At 32.3% G+C, this 17,735-nt stretch overlaps 1 protein-coding gene and 2 long non-coding RNA genes across 6 annotated transcripts; all 3 read right to left on the bottom strand.

Annotated features, from left to right (window-relative positions):
• Positions 1-241: 241 nt before the first annotated feature.
• LOC105323950 (uncharacterized) lies at positions 242-8,776 on the bottom strand. 4 transcript variants are annotated; one of them, XM_011423028.4, is made up of 7 exons: positions 8,109-8,776; positions 6,904-6,972; positions 6,736-6,777; positions 5,011-5,079; positions 4,028-4,093; positions 1,978-2,062; positions 242-1,150 (listed from the first exon to the last, which is right to left on the bottom strand). In XM_011423028.4, exons 1-7 carry the CDS (start codon positions 8,185-8,187, stop codon positions 700-702), a joined length of 861 nt encoding a protein of 286 aa, XP_011421330.3. In that variant the 5' UTR covers positions 8,188-8,776; the 3' UTR covers positions 242-699. The 4 variants fall into 4 exon arrangements, with proteins under 4 accessions (XP_011421330.3, XP_011421324.3, XP_034320373.2 ...); XM_011423022.4 differs by having other exon boundaries at positions 242-1,153; positions 8,109-8,774; XM_034464482.2 differs by lacking the exon at positions 5,011-5,079 and having other exon boundaries at positions 242-1,153.
• A 1,520-nt stretch (positions 8,777-10,296) lies between these two features.
• Positions 10,297-12,842, bottom strand: LOC136275237 (uncharacterized). Its single transcript, XR_010713757.1, has 4 exons — positions 12,607-12,842; positions 12,167-12,322; positions 11,661-11,754; positions 10,297-11,301 (listed from the first exon to the last, which is right to left on the bottom strand). It is a non-coding gene; the product is annotated as an uncharacterized lncRNA (long non-coding RNA).
• Positions 12,843-14,642: 1,800 nt separating this feature from the next.
• LOC136275724 (uncharacterized) lies at positions 14,643-17,632 on the bottom strand. Its single transcript, XR_010714228.1, has 4 exons — positions 17,444-17,632; positions 17,176-17,343; positions 16,325-16,470; positions 14,643-15,551 (listed from the first exon to the last, which is right to left on the bottom strand). It is a non-coding gene; the product is annotated as an uncharacterized lncRNA (long non-coding RNA).
• Positions 17,633-17,735: the final 103 nt, after the last annotated feature.

The following is a 17,735-nucleotide window of genomic DNA, read 5'->3' as shown; positions in this document are numbered from 1 at the left end:
TTTTGATAACCTACTCGTGACTTCAACATAACTGCAAATTCATATATGTACACCGCCTTGATTAAAATTTAATAACGTCTCTTCTTTCAAAATATCCTTTGGGATAAACATTGAACAACCAGTCAGCAAAACAAAAGTATGATAATTATTAATAAGAAAAAAACCCCAAAGATTGTTTCAATTTTAATTGGAATCATATACATGTTGATAAAAGTTACAAATTATTCAGCAAAGAAAAAACTAACATTATTACAATACAATTAACTGAAAACATTGGTTGTAGAAAATAGAAATTCATTATTCATTTATGTGAGAAATGATTTTTTATTATCATAGTTCCTTATATACAATTTCCAACAAACATAGGCTTACTTTACCAATCGATATTTGATGTTATGAAATTGAATATTGTTCATCTTCAAAATCATTTTTCATGTAAACTAAAAAGACATCGACGAAAAAAGGGCTCATGGAACAAGTGCTCGAAGTAGAGTAACATAACGCTATAAGGAAACATAATTCAAATCATAAGAAATAAATGTAGTCTTAAAAGGTGATTTACATGGTAAACAAGGACCAACAAATCTGAGTGGTACTAACTGCTTTAATGATGTCGGTGAGTGAGTTAAACAGTTATCAAAATATACAACACGTGAGGGCGGGTTAGGTAATTTTTAAATTTTCGCAGGGGCCTTTTGATCAATATAACCAATTGTTTCTTGCTCTCGGATAAGTATTATCGTAATTTGTATCCTCTTCTGATCTACAACCGTTTTCGTCATATATTCCTATAACGACGCTGTTATATTCATCGTCCACAACGGAAGAAGCCTTCCTTATTTGTCCTGCCGTAGAATAGAAACAATCCACATCGGAAGCAGTTCCATATCTCTCTTCTTCTTGTGATTCGGTCAGTTTAGGCCGTATAGAATGTAAATGGTCATACTGTCCTTCATCTTTTTCCACATAGATATCCTCTGTTTCCATAGAAATTCTTTTCTGGTTTTCATATACCGGTATTTGCGTACTGCTGTAGGCGTCGTCATTCTGTTTCCGGTCAGATTCAGACCTAGTAATTACGTTATCTTGGATGATGTTATCGACAGTCGCGAGACAATTCTTTGGCTGTTGACTCAACGAATTTTGCATTCTGCTGTCATTAGAGAAAAAAAAAACATTATTTAAGCTTATGCAACTTAATATTGTATGTAAAGCGACATAAATATCTCCTTTGACTACCTACATAGACGTGAAACAAAGTTATATTTGCACATCAACAAAAATTTAAAAAGAAAACGCCTATTAGAACTCTCAGACTTAATAAATCCACATATGGACGCATATCTGACGAAAACCACTATTGTTGCTAGTAGTGAATTCATTATAAAAACTCAAATGATTAATTTTTACGCGGCGCTTGAACACAACCATTGCTATTGTAATTCGATACCAATACTCTGTAAATATGAAGATACAGGGGTCTTGGCACGTACATGTATGTGTATGATCCCCGATTTTCTTTATACAAAAAATGATAATTTTTGTTTTTCGTGTATAATAACCTACACTTTGATATTCTCTAAGTTTAAGAATATTTCAGCAACACAGAATATTGCGGTTATAGAAGTATACAGACCATAGAAATTATTTAAATTTTTCACTTTCAAACAAGTGATAGCAATGGCCATATTTTGGTAAAGCCAAAGTTACTTAATATCGTGCGCATAAAGGTTAATTTCATCCCTTACATTTATATCATTTAGAAATTGTAATTTTTCCATATTTAGTTTAGATTTATATAGCAACGGAGAAAAAAAGCAACAATTTCATGACTATTGCTCTTTTATAAATCTTAATGCATAAAACTATCAAAATAGAAAAAAAATGTGACTTTATGTGGCCACCAAGTTTGGTTATTTTAGAAAATTAGTATTTAGAGTTATTTAAGGGGTAGTACCAATTTTCGGTTAGACTTACCTATGGCGATGGTTTTGAAAGTTCCAGGCGAACAGCACCACCATAGAAACTATGAGGATAGTAAACAATATTCCAACGATGGCATCTTAATAAAAGTTGAGGAAATAATGTTTTACGTATGCATATTTTATTTAAGCATCGGATATCAGAGACTATATGTGAAATCGATACAAGTCTTTTCAACAACAAACATTGTTTATTTGCTTTACTTTAATTGATGTAATAGTGATATGTATATGCAGTGTTAAGTTTTTATATATGTCCGATGGTTTAAACCCTACAGAGTATTTTTTCTCCAATTTTTGTAAGAGGTAACCGATTTTTTTAACCCTTGCATTAAACATACTGACATACTGATAAAGAAATCAGTTATAAGTGGCATTCCGGTAAAACTCGAGTGGGGATGGGAGGGGGGAGGGGGTGGAGGAGTATTATAGTCTTTATTACGGTTTGTCAGTCATTCTGTCCTCCACCTCGTTTTCCATACTTTTTTGGTCATGGTTTCGCGAAATAATTTTTAACTTCAGATGCAGCTTAATAATGATGCCCTACAGATAAAGTTTGACTTTTGTTATTTTTAAGCAAAATGTATTAATGTATATTTTCTTTTAATATGACTGTCTCATTTAAGATAGGGTTATTGCTAGAGAACACCACACTTTATTTTGCAGATCCTACTGTAACATTACATCAAACATATTAACTATCATTCATCATGTACGGCTTTCGGCGTTAATGTTATAAATTATGATCGGTTTAGTACTACATCGGTGCGTCGATTTATCCAAATAAACCGAAAAAGGACCTAAAGTAATGAAGAAATTAAATTGGAACGGCCCGTTTTCATTATTAATCCGCTTTTCCTTTTTGAAAAAATTCCTCAGATTTTGTCCAAACCTATTTAGCAATTAAAACGAAAAACGTTTTTGATTCAGGGTAGAGGTGTCGGTAGGAAACACCATTACAATGTACATGCATGTGTTGTCTATCCAATACTCTCAGATTCCTTGTTCCATTCGCTAGTCATATAAATCAGGTTAAAGAAGGTATCATTTTAAAAACCTCCCCCTCCCATACCTATTGGTAAAAAAAAATCAGTAACAGGCGCGAAGCATCCTTTTTGTAATTAGTTGGGGGGAGGGGGGTCGCGTAGCCTAGATTATCTATAAATTTCCTGTATTGATTTCGTTATTTCGTTTCATTTTTTACATACTCCCAAGAAAGTCGGAGGGAAGCAACTCCATCACAATTCACATCTTTATATGTGATTTACAAAATTTTTGCTGCGATAAAAAGTGGGGGAAGGAGGGCCCATTGCCCCCCCCCCCCCCCCCCCCCCCGACGCTACGTCCCTGAGTAATCGTTTGCACATCTAAAAATCAAAGTACTGAAGTACTGACGGGAATTGATTTTATCGATTGTTATATATTTTAAAATCAACGATATGCCATTTTGCATGGCAAGTAAATTCCTATAAGTATTTGAATTACGCACATTCTTATAATATAAATCCTACAGGAATTTTGTGAAAATCCAATATCAATCATGTTGTGTAATATTCAAAGAATTATTCCATCAAACTACGTATTAGTAATCAAAATAGTTATGAGAAATTGTATGGATCCAAGCAAAATTGAACTCTACTCTCGTTCAACCAGACTCTCAGCTGTATCCGTTAATCTCCGACAAGCAAGAGAGACTCTATGCTTGTCGGAGATTTACGGAGACAGCCGAGCGTCTGGTTGAACGAGACTATATTATACTCTGCCGTAGGAATACATAAAATGTACGACTAAACATATTTAAATTGTTCGTACCATTTAAAATCTGACTATTTACAAGGTATCTATAAATGAGTTTCCTTGAAGAACAATGCTTAAGAACTCATTACATCGAATTTATTGATTAGAACTAAATGTTGTCAGCGGTGTTGATTTGTGCTTAGGTCCAAACACTGTTTCACTTTCGGTTTGTCTGAGTGACTGCATAGGAGAGTTGATTAAAATCAACTCCCAAAAATGCAAACTTTTACAGTTGAATAATATGTTACCTTTTGTCGGTGTATGGTTAGTGAAATCTCTTGTGGCTGGTATGGTTTTCAGGCGCTTGTTTGTGTCTGTTTATAATATGATAAAATGGACTTTTTGTTGATTGAAATGCTGTAGTAATCATTTGTAATGATCAACCAGAGAGCCAGTCGTAGAGTTAGATCTCACAATTTGTAATAAAAACAAAATAAAAACAGATCTCACAATTTGTAATAAAAACAAGGCGTGTTCCATATCTTGTATAAATTTTCTCAAAACTAGCTTTTCTATCTGTTCAGTTGTTTTGAACAAAAATAAACAGTTCGTGTGTTTGTCACATTCAATTTAGGTCCAAGCCTGGAATATTTTTCAACATTCATAATGTAAACAAAAATAAAGGGAGCTCTGTATCTTGTTTATAACTCGATGACCGACACTCAAAATTTGAGAGACTATTAGAAATGCTTATCATAAGTCATCTGCATCGTTTAGAGAAAATCTATTTGAACTCTTTAGAACAAGATAGAAAATATAATTCATGCTTGTTTTCTATGTGACCTCCAGCATTGTAGAATTATAAAACAGATAAAGCATGTCTGTGATTTGTTGGTATACTTAGATTGTATGCAAATGTAGAGATCGTTTGAAGATGATCTCCTATCGATACCTGTAGGACCCTTAAAAGTGAAAGAAGTAGGATGGTTTTAATCAGACTGTGAAGCATTGTAAACATTAAAAACGGAAATATAAATTTTCACCGAAATCGTGAACATGCCCCCTTAATTAAATATATTTGGGAATCAACAGTAAATAAATAGTTGATGTGTATCAGTACTTGCTTAATTATTTTTTTTATATTATTTTTTGAATGAATAAGTCATCGATAATAATAGTATTACATGTATAACTGAAATACTATTAATTGTTAACACTTTTTTAAACTTTAAATCCATGATACGTTTGATGCATGTTACATGTTATAAGAAAATAGAAAATGGAAAATTACCGACTGTCGATTCATAGTTGGAGAAATGTGATGTGGCTGTCTCTGTAGTTAAACGATGCGAGTCCGTTTCTATTGAAAACAGGACGAACTGATGTAGTACTTCTTATTCAGCACTTATCACTTACATGTACCTGCAATAATGTAGCCCTCTCCGATTTTTTAAATATCTGATGTTTACTGGAGATGGCTGCAATTCCATAGGATCTCCGTAATGGTGCAAAATTAAATTTTTCATGCGACTGACTTCGGTTTAAAAATATCGTTTTTATTTTTGACTTCCTCTAGATATAATGATTTTTTTTGTTCAGGTTGAACAAATTAACCGTATATAAGTCAAAACCAAATAAAACACATCAGCATGTTTACCAGTCGTCTTTTTCAGCAGCCATGACAGTTCTAGTGTGGTTTTATTGGATTTACGCTTGAATTGAATTGATGGGCTTGATAACATGAATGTCAGTGTAAATAAGCGATCTTACCTCGTTCTATCACTAAAACATCATTTAAGGAAATGGTATATAATTGAAAATTCATATCTACCGCGTAAATTTTGTTTAAAAAAGGGGAATTCCTATATTCAGTTCAAGATCTGCTCCTGAATGCTCATTGGCTGTTCAAAAATAAAACCGATCAAGGTCTGTAAACATGGCGGACAAATTCAACTTGCGTTGATGACATACACGAACAAGTATTCCTTTTAAAGGAATGATCGGCATGAAATACCATTGGTCAACTCTGTTAATATATTATACGCTACATGCAGTAAAATATATATTAATAACACCGTTTTAATGATTTCCGAAATGGCAAGGCATTAATGAACTTTACACTTAATAGGCGAATCATACTTCCGACTAATATTTTTACGCATATGTAACACCCCCCCCCCCCCCCCCCCCCGTGATTTGAATCATTATGTATGTAACCCTATAAATGTTTTATTTTCAGGGTAAAATGATAAGAGTAACGTTTATAGTAATCTACATCTATTTATAGATTTAAATAAGGTTGTCATTGCATAGTAAATAAAATAGTGCAAGGCGCAATGCGTGCGCAAATAGTTAAATTTGCCAGATGCCTCATATGGATCGCCACAACTGTGATCGGCCGAAGCCGATCACAATAATGAAGATGTCCATCAAAATTATCGATAAGATATTGTGAAAGCATTTGAAAAGAGGTCAGGGAAGAGGATTATAACATTTAATGGAGTTATCTTCCCTTGCTTCTTCATAATGAAGTTATCTTCCTTGGCTTATTTAGTAATTAATGAAGCCGATCACAAAAAATAACCGATATATGGACAATACTTGATATTTTTGGATACATTTATGCCATAAACAACTACAATGTTTGAGTTCAGGTAAGAAATGCAAATGGTATTGTCATTTATATACGATTTGAGCCGAAATCGTTGCGGGAGTGAATCACTCCCGCACTTGCAACATTACTGAGATCCTATTGAGTTGTAGCCCAAAACCCCCCTCCAAAAAAAAAAAAAAAATCGGGAGAGAGGGTTACATTATTACAGCGATTTATCACTACGTGTAAGTGTTATGTCGAATTTACAGTTACGCAGGTCAAATTGAAACTGAATATGCATAACAAATAACTTTAGTTAAACTACTAAATGTAACCAGGCAATTTCAAATAAATAATACTTTAATGGTACTTTTATCGTAAAATATCACAAAGTAACTCTAACGATTAAAAATGGTATATTACCGTCGGTTGATTCATAGTCGGAGAAATGTGATGTCGCTGCCTCTGTAAATTAAACAAAAGTTTTAGTTTTCTTTCTGCCAAAAACGCTGTCTGTTTAGGTGTATTATAGATTTATAGTACGTTAAAAAAGTAAATGTTACTTTTACTTATAGATGGTAAATTATTTACCGTTGGTCGATATATAGTCAGAGAAATTTGTTTTGGCCTCTTCGGTAGTTGTCCAATTTAATTCTGCGTCTGTTAATATAAATTTTGAAATTTTCATTCAATCGATCAATTGAACGCTAGTTATAAAACATGTATACGACAAGTAAATTGAAATAGACACACAGGTCAATTTTTTATCACTGATTTAGTAATGTGATACATACACGACGATTCACTTATTGAGAGTCGTATTTATACAAATAATTAGTAAGCGATATACAAGAAAATTTTATATAACTTATTGTTTATACGATTGGACCCCTCCGTAGGGCAGCCATTTTCAAACAACGTGTTTGATTGCATTAATAAACTAGAAAATTCTACTTAGTCATTTTAACCATTATAATATCATTTAAGTCTAAATAGCCCCCCCCCCCCCAAAAAAAAAAAAAACCAAACAAAAAACAAACAAACAAAAAAACAAACAAACAAAAAACAAACAAAAACCCAAAGAAACTCCAAAATACAAAAAAACCCAAAAAATCAAAGGTATGTTTCTTGTAAATTACATCATCCTTTCCGAAACTTATGTTCAAGCACAGTAGAGGTATAAGTGAATATCATGATTGAACTATGTATATTTGGTGTTGAAGGATCTTTTGGTCTTTTTACTTAACATTAAAAAAATCCTATTTCCCTCCCCAAAGTACATTTAATAAATTGTATACATTTATTACTACTAGTTAAAATAAAATATATAGTTTTGGTTGTATTTTTCATTGCATATTTTGTTATTTACATATTAAATCAGTTATGTTGAATACATTCTTGTTATTATAAAAAACGACAATTTTTTCCCATTGGAGCTTTTATTAGTGGGTATGAGTTAAACATGGCCTCAATGTTTATTAAAATTTTATAGGTTCTTTTTTCGTAGACTCAAAAGCTTTTCTAATCTCAACACGTATGAATCCCTTTTTTGTCCTTTCTTGACCCAATAGGTCCTTAATTAGCACCTTGTAAAAATTGCACTGTAGTTTCAGATTTAATAGTGTATTTTAAAGCATATGAAATTAACCCTTCATCAGATGTTTGATATATTGTTATTTGATTCAACATGAGACGTGACTTGCATTTAATGAACGAATTTAAAAATTCAATGTGAAGAAACATATTCTGCATAATTTTTTATGTATAATTTTGATAACTGTCAGCATTGTACATACCTGTCAACATGAAAAACAACTGCACCGTGGTGAAAGTCAGGGTTCTCATCTTCCTTGACTGTGTCATTTTCATGTTCATACATGTTACTTAGATTTTATTTCCTTCCTGATCAAATAATCGTATGGTCAAAAACAATGTTATCAAATCGTTTGACGTGAATCAACTGTCATAACAACAGTTTAAAGTAATAGCAAGTTTTGTTTATAATAAGTGATAGTTTTGTTTTCTTTTAGATGAAAAAAGATTTTATATATGTTAGAGTTGCAATTTATCCACTATACAGTATCAAGAAGCATTCTTAGAATATTGCATAAGCAATATATGTCCCCTGCCAGCACCTCCAATTTTTTTCAAGAGAGGTCCTTTAATGTGCTACATGTAAATAGGTTTTGATAAAATCCGGACGAAGATATTTGAATATCTATTATTATTTATTCGCGACAGTTTCGCGTTTATCCGCGAAAGTTTCCCGTTTATTCGCAAAAGTTTCGCGTTTATTCGCGAAAAAAAAACTACCTACGGAAATGAGCTCAATGGGCTTTCGTATTATATAAATCAAAACATTACCTTAAAAATGTATAATTATAATTGACTAAATTTATTCTAATTCACAGCTCGACTAATGTTTTTGATATACATGTAAAACCGTCAAGCTTGGCGTTATTTTATGTCGGGGCGAGAAAAAATATATAACGTTTTGAACAATGATATCAAACATATATCAAATGATATTTAAAATTGTTAAAATGCAAACGTTGTTGCCTCATTTTGTATAATACAGTCCTCATGAGAATGTGAGAAGTGCGATGCATTATTTCGTTTGAAAATCAAGATTTTAAAGATTTCCCACATTTGAATTTATATTAATTTGTATGAAGTTTTATCAGATTAATCTATATCTATATAAAAAAATATTATTTTGTTTCTTTTTAAAAAATAAAATAAGTTTGTTTTCAATTATAGTTCTTCATAAGAGTTCTTGTTACGTGTTATATCGCGTTTATTCGCGAATTTTTTTTTACCTACGAAAATGAGCTCAATGGGCTTTCTTACGAACATGATTTAACGTCCCAACATTTAAAAAAAATTATAACACCCCCACCCCCTCCCCCTAAGGAAACGAAGAAAAATATAGAGAAATCCTGGAATAAACTATATAGGAGAATTTAGTTACAATAACGAGGTGAAATACGAGTCATCACAAATTTATTCAAAACATGAAATCTAAATCTTATATTTAGAATGAAATATCGAACGCAAAAGATAGGAAACCATTTTGAATTAAAATGTATTATTTATGTCCCTTCTTCAAAGAATTTCTTCGCTAAGCAGGCTTATCTGTTGAATATATATAAATCAACAGAAATATAGTGGATGTCTTTAAAACAAACAACACTTTGCAACTACAAGTCATTATTGATAACAGCAAAAAGTGACAATTATTTTTCCTTACGGAACTTAATATAGAAGCAACACACAATATCACGGCTAACAGGACATAAAAGGTTATTAAAGTAACGTACTATTCTATATCATTGCAAAAGTTTATCAGTTTAAATCGTTGAAAGTGATAAATAACGTTTTATTGGGTTTTATAAAGCCATAATTCCATAATATCATTTCGTTACTATTTGTTGCAGGGTTTTTTTTGTGCTTCGAATAAATTTTCCGGTGGATATTTTTTAAGGAAAGGCGTATGAGTTGTTCGATAAGTTTTAGACTAGGTGCATAATGCGCATGCTTGGCGTCAAATACATGAACCTGTACTTTACCCTTCGTATGTTTCGTACTGATTGTGTATGGAATATACATGGTCCACACCTGACAGCTGTTAACCAATGATTTCCTTATAATTTAGCAGGAGTAAGATATTATTAGTGACATGGTTTGTAGTTGACCTAATATGGTTTATACGTGGTCAGTAAATTCCACATGGAATTTACTGACCACGTATTCACCATATTAGGTCAACTACAAACCATGTAACGAGTAAATCTTACCGACTGCCTTTGTATGAATGGCAAAAAATGAATATTAATAACAATAAAAAGATAGGTTTTTAAAGTTTTTATTTGGGTAGAACAAGAAAATGAAGTCCTAATACCCTAAGAATGACGTCATAATGCACAAAGGGAGTAAAAATTTCTACAGACTATGTATTGAATATGTACATGGTCTTTACGTGAATGCTGTTAGCCAATAATATTGCTAGATTTTAGCAGGAGGTAAGATATATACTGTTTTACCTTTGTGTTTCTCTTTTTCCGTCTGTGTGTCTCAGTCCATGACAAATTTTCGTCAAATATTTCTCAGCAACTATTCATCACAGATGCTTTGCTAAGGCATGTCTTATTGTGAGATATATTTTTTTACCAATCGGAAATTCAAATTCCTGTTGAATGACCACTTTGGGTTTTTTAAGCCTAATTTCCAAACAAATTTGCGTCACAGATTTTTAAGCAACAGTTACTATCAATTGCAGATGCTTGGAATTTTAACACACTCTTTGTTTAGGGAGGCTATATGATGGGATTCATTTTTTTAAAAAATTGATGTTAACTTCCTATTAAATGACGACTTTTGCTTATTTTTATATTTACATCAGAGCGGTGGTAACACTAGTGAACATTGACTCACAGAGATCTTGTTGTTACAGATCACCAAAAGTTAGTATTAATGACTAATATACAGACATCAAGAACTAAACAGGGGAGTTGTTTATTCATCACAGATAACAACGACATAACATCTAAATACGGTTGTGACATAAAAATTTAGAATCTCTAAAGTGTAGATTGGGAACTTAACGGCGACTGTTGTCATAAGACGCTGCAATGCTATTAATAATACTCGTTATCACGTTTTGGAATAGACTTCCTGCTTTTTCTAACTGTAGAATAAGTTTTATCTTCCAGCTGAGTAGAAGTTGCATATCTTTCATCTTCAATTTCTGATGCACCTTGTTTTAGACCACTGGTATGTAAATGGTCATACTCTCCCTCTTCATTTTCTACATAGATACTAGTATCATCATTACGAACATCGTTCTTTGAAGTTGTAGTTGAAGTTTGGACGACGACTTCATTCTGGTTCCGGTTTGTTCCATATACAAGCATCATGTCAGTAAACATATTATTGACTGTCTGGGACGACTGTGGTTGCTGAACATCATTCTGGGAATCAGGTAACTCGCTATCACAAAAGTTAGTTACCATTTTTAGAATATTATTATACATAATACATGTATTGAGTAACGATTGTAAAGTGTTCTTACCATCAGGGACGTGTATAAGAAGGATAGTAGTTAGTATAAACGTCCCCGATACCAAAGGGATAATCACAATAATTGGCAAATGCAATGATAACTTTACAGTTTTAGAGTGTAAAAACCAACTTCAAAACGTTTTTAAGAAACAAAGATGTATTAAAAATAACCAATGCCGAAACATTCATTCAAAGTGGTACATGTTAACTGGAATCTAGATTTTAAAATCTTCATTCGGCTTTTAATGGAAAATTTATTTAGCATTCTGGATCTCATTAGGACTCACCGTTTACGCTTTTTAATGTTAAACCACAAGAGAAGAGCCAAAGAGGTCAATGCAAAGACAGCAACACACAAACCAACAATGGCTCCAACAGAATCTAAAAAGGGACGCTACTGCTAATAACATTGTAAAAAAATTGCAAGCAAGCTAAAACATATATGATGTTTTATAATTTGTTGTCTCGTTGATGAAACCATATTGTTCAAAACAAATTTATGAAATATTGAATAAATCATTTTCTGGTGGTTTACAAGAGGAAACCGTTTAAATAAAAAAACAACGTCAAGAAACGAAAAACCAAAAACAAATTACATATAACCATGATATTGTTAAAAATATATCCTAGCTGCAGGTCTATAGCTCCTGGTCTGAAAAAATTCGGATGGACGTCCTTGAAGCTACATTACCACCCATTTTATAGATTGTGTATTAATGGCACATAAAAATATGCGCTTGACTGAAACCTATTGACCTTATTTATTCGCAAATTCTCTGAAAACAATGAATACCTTTAAATTCTTCATTTTTGGAGTTAAGTTCAAAAGATTTGACTGTTGTGGTCGCTGCAACTTCAAATAATGGTAGTTTAGATGACGAGACGTCTTCAGATGATCGGTCCACAGTGGTCAAAGTGCACTCTGATCCGTTATATCGAATGTTTGAAACTGAATAACATTCGTACTTTAATTAACTCTCTTTCTCTCTCTCTCTCTCTCTATATATATATATATATTTTTTTCCCCCAATATACATGTACCAATGATTATAATACGGATTATTCAAAACTTGTTTTATAAAAAAGTATTTACTTATAATAACAAATTGAAGGTATCGATTTATTTTAAGCATCAATCTCATTATTAATAATCAGTATTACTACTACATGTACCAGTCAATCAGACATGCAGTATATAACCATATTTATACATGTTAACTTGTGCATACTAACCATTATTACCACAATAAAATGGAAGCTGTTGTGTACAGTCTGTATAACTTAAGTTCAAACTGGTGTGAACGTCTTTTATGCATTTACATCTTTTTTCCATTTCAACTTGAAAAAAAAAATCACAAAATTATCTACGTTACAGAAGCACTTTTGTAAATGAAACAGAAGATATCATTAAAGCAAACATTCGATTTTACCAGTTTTTAGTCTATGATGATTATTCTCTAATTTGTAAGCATTTTACTTTTTAAGGGGGTGGGGTAGTTGTAAATAATTAACTTGAAAAAATGAATGCTAGAACTCGGCGCATTATAAACTAAAACAGAAGTATTTGAGGACAGGAACACCCCTCCCCCTCCATCCCCCACCCCAAAGTATCAACACCCCAGGGACTTTACTCATTTTTTAAAAATCAAATTTCCCTTTCATGATATATCTATAAACTAATGTATACATTCATTGCATAAATTATTTAGAATAAACATTTTGAAAAAAAACCATACCCCTCTATATATAATGCTAAGTTGCATATAGTTGCAAACTTCGTCTGCCAGCTTAGAGGTACTGCCGATGAATATTTGTTGAAATCTACCATCAAACTACATTTACCGGTAAAAACGGTGACCTCAAGTCGTAGCCCGATAATACCATTCACTGAATATCCATCTTCAACAAACGGAAGTAAAAAAAGAGTAAAGTCCCGGGGTCTACGTATTTGGGGGTGGGGTGAGGGGGGGGGGTGAAAGTTGAGGGTGGTCGACCCTGTCCTCAAGTACCTGTGAACTAAAATATCAAACTTAAGATAACTGACCTTAAAAATAGAACCCAATTAAATATCTCAAAATGTGAACCTATTAACTTATTTATATTGTATTCTGAAGGAATATACTTTTTTGTCAACGTCATAAAAGTACATTCAAATGTGTAAATTCATGAACATACGTGTACTCTTTGTAATGTCACTAGCTTCTCTCGACACCCTCCCCCATTTACATACAATGTTAATACTTACAAAAGATTTATAAATATGCATAAGAAAATATACCCTTATACTAATATTAAATAACTCCAGTTCTCAATTAATACTTATGAGTAATCTATTACATTTGTCAATATGATACTTTTATTCAACTTATCATACTGCCAAAATTGTGGATATTGTTGATTGTTGATATCTTACGAGTATATCACATATACTGCATTTTAAATGACAGACTCATTATATAGCTTTTGGTCTACTATAAACAAATGGCTTACATACATTGACGGTCACCAAAGTATCATAGCCCAGCCCCCTAGACTGCAAGTCAGAGGGTGTCATTTTCAGATTCATTTTGGAGTCTCAATCTTAATTGAAAACTCCTCTGACTGTTACTTCTGTCAATTTTAAATAATTCACCTTTAAGTTTTCTAGTTAATAATATAACATTGTTTACAGACCAACAGCAATAGGTAACCCGATTGTCTCAAGAGACCTAAAATATACACATTCATTACATAGCCATAGTTGTTACTCTCCTTAATAAAAAGCATCCAAATTTAAAATATTTAAAGCATTAAAAACAATTATGACAATTACAGTGAAATTACAGAAATACATATTTAAATTTGACTTATCTCTATGTTGCTATATTGGCCCAACCCAAAGTACTCGAATCCCTAATTCAGGAGCCATGCAAGCACAAGGGTATATTGTCGTGCATTTTTTAATTATATATTGTCAATTTGGTGCTATATTGGCCCTACCCAAAGTACACAAATCCCTAATTCAGGAGCCATGCAAGCACAAGGGTATATTACCGTGCATTTATTTATTATATATTGTCACTTTGTTGCTATATTTGGTATATTAGCCCTACCCAAAGTACACAAATCCCTAATTCAGGAGCTATGCAAGCACAAGGGTATATTGCCGTGCATTTATTTATTATATAGTCACTTTGTTGCTATATTGGCCCTACCCAAAGTGCCTGGATCCCTGATCCAGGAGCTATGCAAGCAAAGGGCTTTATTTCCGTGCATTTATATATATATATATATATATTTGCTCCACCTTAGGGCCTGAACCTCTGATCCATGGGCCATTAATTTCCCAATGTTGGCAGAAAGCTTCATGAAAATCACAACCATGCATTTAATTTTTTCTCAGTTGTGTGGGAGTAGAGAGGAATATTTTTGCATATTAGGCCCCATCCATGACTCCAGAGGTGGTAAAGTTTTGAATTTCACAATGGAAATTCCTCTTTTCGTATAGATGCTTTAAACTAGAGACGGTAATAGTTTGGCTTATAGTTTTCAAGAAGAAATTAAAAATGTGAAATTGTTAATGCACAACGCACAGACGCACGAAGACTGATAGCCATAGGTCATTCGAGTGAATCAGTTGACCAACAAATCATACTTTAGATTTGTTTTACTGTTCAAAGAGAAAAAAGTAGTCCAGAGCCAAGAAAAATAAAGAAAATTTCATTTATAATGGCACAAAAGGACATAGCTAAACATGCTAGACAAGGATAAATTGTGTTCTTACTTAGTTTAAATTATTGTTCAGAAGGTTTCTTTTAGTGGGAGTTCATGGGATATTCAAGGGACCTTTCAGCCAATTCCATATCACCGGGGAAGGCGTTCGAAGTCTAACCTGGTTTTTTTTTTATCTATGAGGAATTATTATACGCAAAAAACGTCCATGATGATGTAATTAACAAAATTGGGTTGATTTATGATGAGTGAACATAAATAGAATTAACTTAAAATTAAACTTCAGTCGGAGAAAATTTTAATGCGTGCTGTAAAATATATATTTATAAAAAAAACCACTTGCATTCCATGTACACTCTGAAGTAGTTATCAGTACTGCACTTAACATCAGAAGAACAAGACATGTGGAACGTGATACTTGGCGAGATAAGTCCTTGAATATTGCAGACGCAAACACAACGGGAACCCTGAAAAACCCCAGCATATTTATATTATTTATAATCCTTGATACATGTAACAGTGTAAATTGATAACTTTAAAGGGACATGGTCACGATTTTGGTCAAAATTAATTCTTATGTTTACAATGAAATTGACGATTTTAATGTTTACAATGCTTTAGTAAGGAATTTTAATAAGGCAGCCAAATTTTGAGTGTCATTGGTTGAGTTATAAGCGAGTTACAGAGCTTACAATTCTTTGCTATGTAAACAAAGCTTTTGTTTACACTTTGAATGTTGAAGTGAAAATTATAGTTTTAGACACAAAATGAATGTGTTAATTGTTAGGAACTGTTTATTTATGCTTAATATGGATAAGAAGGTCGATGATTCAGTTTGAAGAAAGATTTTTACTGGTATCTTGAGCCTATGAAAACATAAACAGGGCACGAGCCTTGTTTACATGATAAAGAATTGCGAGCCCTGTATCTTGCTAAAAACTCAACGACTGGCACCCAAATTTAATTGGATCATTAGTAATGCATTGCTAAAGCGTTGTTAATAATAAAAACAAAAATAAAATCAAAATCGTGACCATGCCCCTTTAGTTTGCATATGACATATATATCTGCAATTTTATTCTGCTTAATGTTTTCATGTAAATTTTATAGAAGATATAACAAACTTGATCAAAATTAAATCTAAATCTGAATAACCTATAAATATATTAAATGTCTCAAATATGTAGTGCGATTGAAACTTTACATGAACTGATAATGAAAGACTGATATGTAACATTACCTTAAGAGCAAAATAAACTGGTTCATTTTGTCTAGAGATACAATTCTCCTTTTGACATTCCAGGTAACACCCATCTACAGTGCGTTCTTGAAGTCGGTTTTTTGGGGGAAAATATTCAGGGTTTAAAATTGGAAAATCAAAGCAGCCTTTGAATAAAGATATGTAAAGATTGGTTGCAAATCGCTCTCTGAATTTACCACAAATTAAACTGCGACGAATCGTAGGGCAATCAGTATTATTCAGCTGAAAATGTACATTTCTTTTTAGAACTATATTTTCTCTTGAGTCAGCTGATAAGTATATTTCACCCAGTTAAATGAAGAATTTAATGGATAAAAGTGGCCTCTTTTAATACCATTTCCTCTTCAATTATTAATCATTAACATCGATGAATGCAAAAATTCTAAATAAGATAAATATTTTAGTAAATACTCGCACTTCAGTTATAAGCTGGTCATTGTTATTAATGCATAACATCGAATCAATGGAATTTCAAATATATTGACTGTAAAAAGATTGACTTAATAGAATTTACTATTTTTCTGAACAGACTTAAATGAGTAGTATATAATAATTTGTACATGTAGTTTACCAGAAATTTACATCTTGTCTCTAGTATGTGGTCCATTGTGTCCTTTTGTTCTTAATTCCTCCTAAAGCTTGATTTAAAGTTTGAATTGACGTTATTCGAATAGTTGGACATGTGAGTTAGTACCACTTAGCAATTGTGAAAATATACTTCGAATCAAAATAATTATTTGGGTAAGATTCATGGGTATGTTTCGTAACATTCAGGGGGAAAGGAATAATTTTATTGTTTAAACATTTATTCAGCTACTGGTTTTGATTACCCATATAAGCAATCCATGGAGTATATTTCACATCAACCGACAAACACAATGGTCGTATAAGTAATTCTGTTAATGAATCAGAATTATTGTTTGCAATTGAGCCGACTCTAGTTCTGCAGTGTTCAATAAGTGTTGCCCAAGTTCGATTCAAATTGCTAGGTTGACTATCTGTAAGATTTAAAGAAAGGTTTTTAATTTTGATAGGTTTTCTAAAAAAATAATTGATTATTGATTGTAGTTAGACAAAAACTTACAAAATAAAACTTACTTGTCAAATAAGACATCAACGTAATCGTGTTGAATATAAAAATACTCGACTTTTCAGCCATTATCACAGGACTGTTAGAATTATTCACTTCCTGGTAAAAAAAAAAAGCTCATCATCGAGTTTTTATGCAAATCAATATAGTTAAACCCAGTGTTTCCGACGATGGTGGTGTCAGGATGTTCTCATTTATTTGTTTGATTTTTAACACACTTCACGTTATACAGGTGTTATCACTGCAATTCAGAATGGCCTACTATTTAAATAGACATATTTTCCAAGCTAACATGGAATT

This window comes from Magallana gigas, chromosome 5 (genome assembly GCF_963853765.1).
Source record: "Magallana gigas chromosome 5, xbMagGiga1.1, whole genome shotgun sequence".
In the NCBI taxonomy this organism is placed as follows: Eukaryota; Metazoa; Mollusca; class Bivalvia; order Ostreida; family Ostreidae; genus Magallana; species Magallana gigas.
The sequence above is the reverse complement of the archived record's forward strand: the minus strand, read 5'-3'. Positions and strand labels throughout refer to the sequence as shown.

Coding starts and splice junctions, on each gene's coding strand:
- LOC105323950 (XM_011423022.4), bottom strand. CDS start 8,187: ATGAACATGAAAATGACACAGTCAAGGAAGATGAGAACCCTGACTTTC. Junction 6,973..8,108: donor GTTGTTTTTCATGTTGACAG/GTATGTACAATG, acceptor TTATATTAACAG/ACGCAGAATTAAATTGGACA. Junction 1,154..1,977: donor TTTCAAAACCATCGCCATAG/GTAAGTCTAACC, acceptor CTCTAATGACAG/CAGAATGCAAAATTCGTTGA.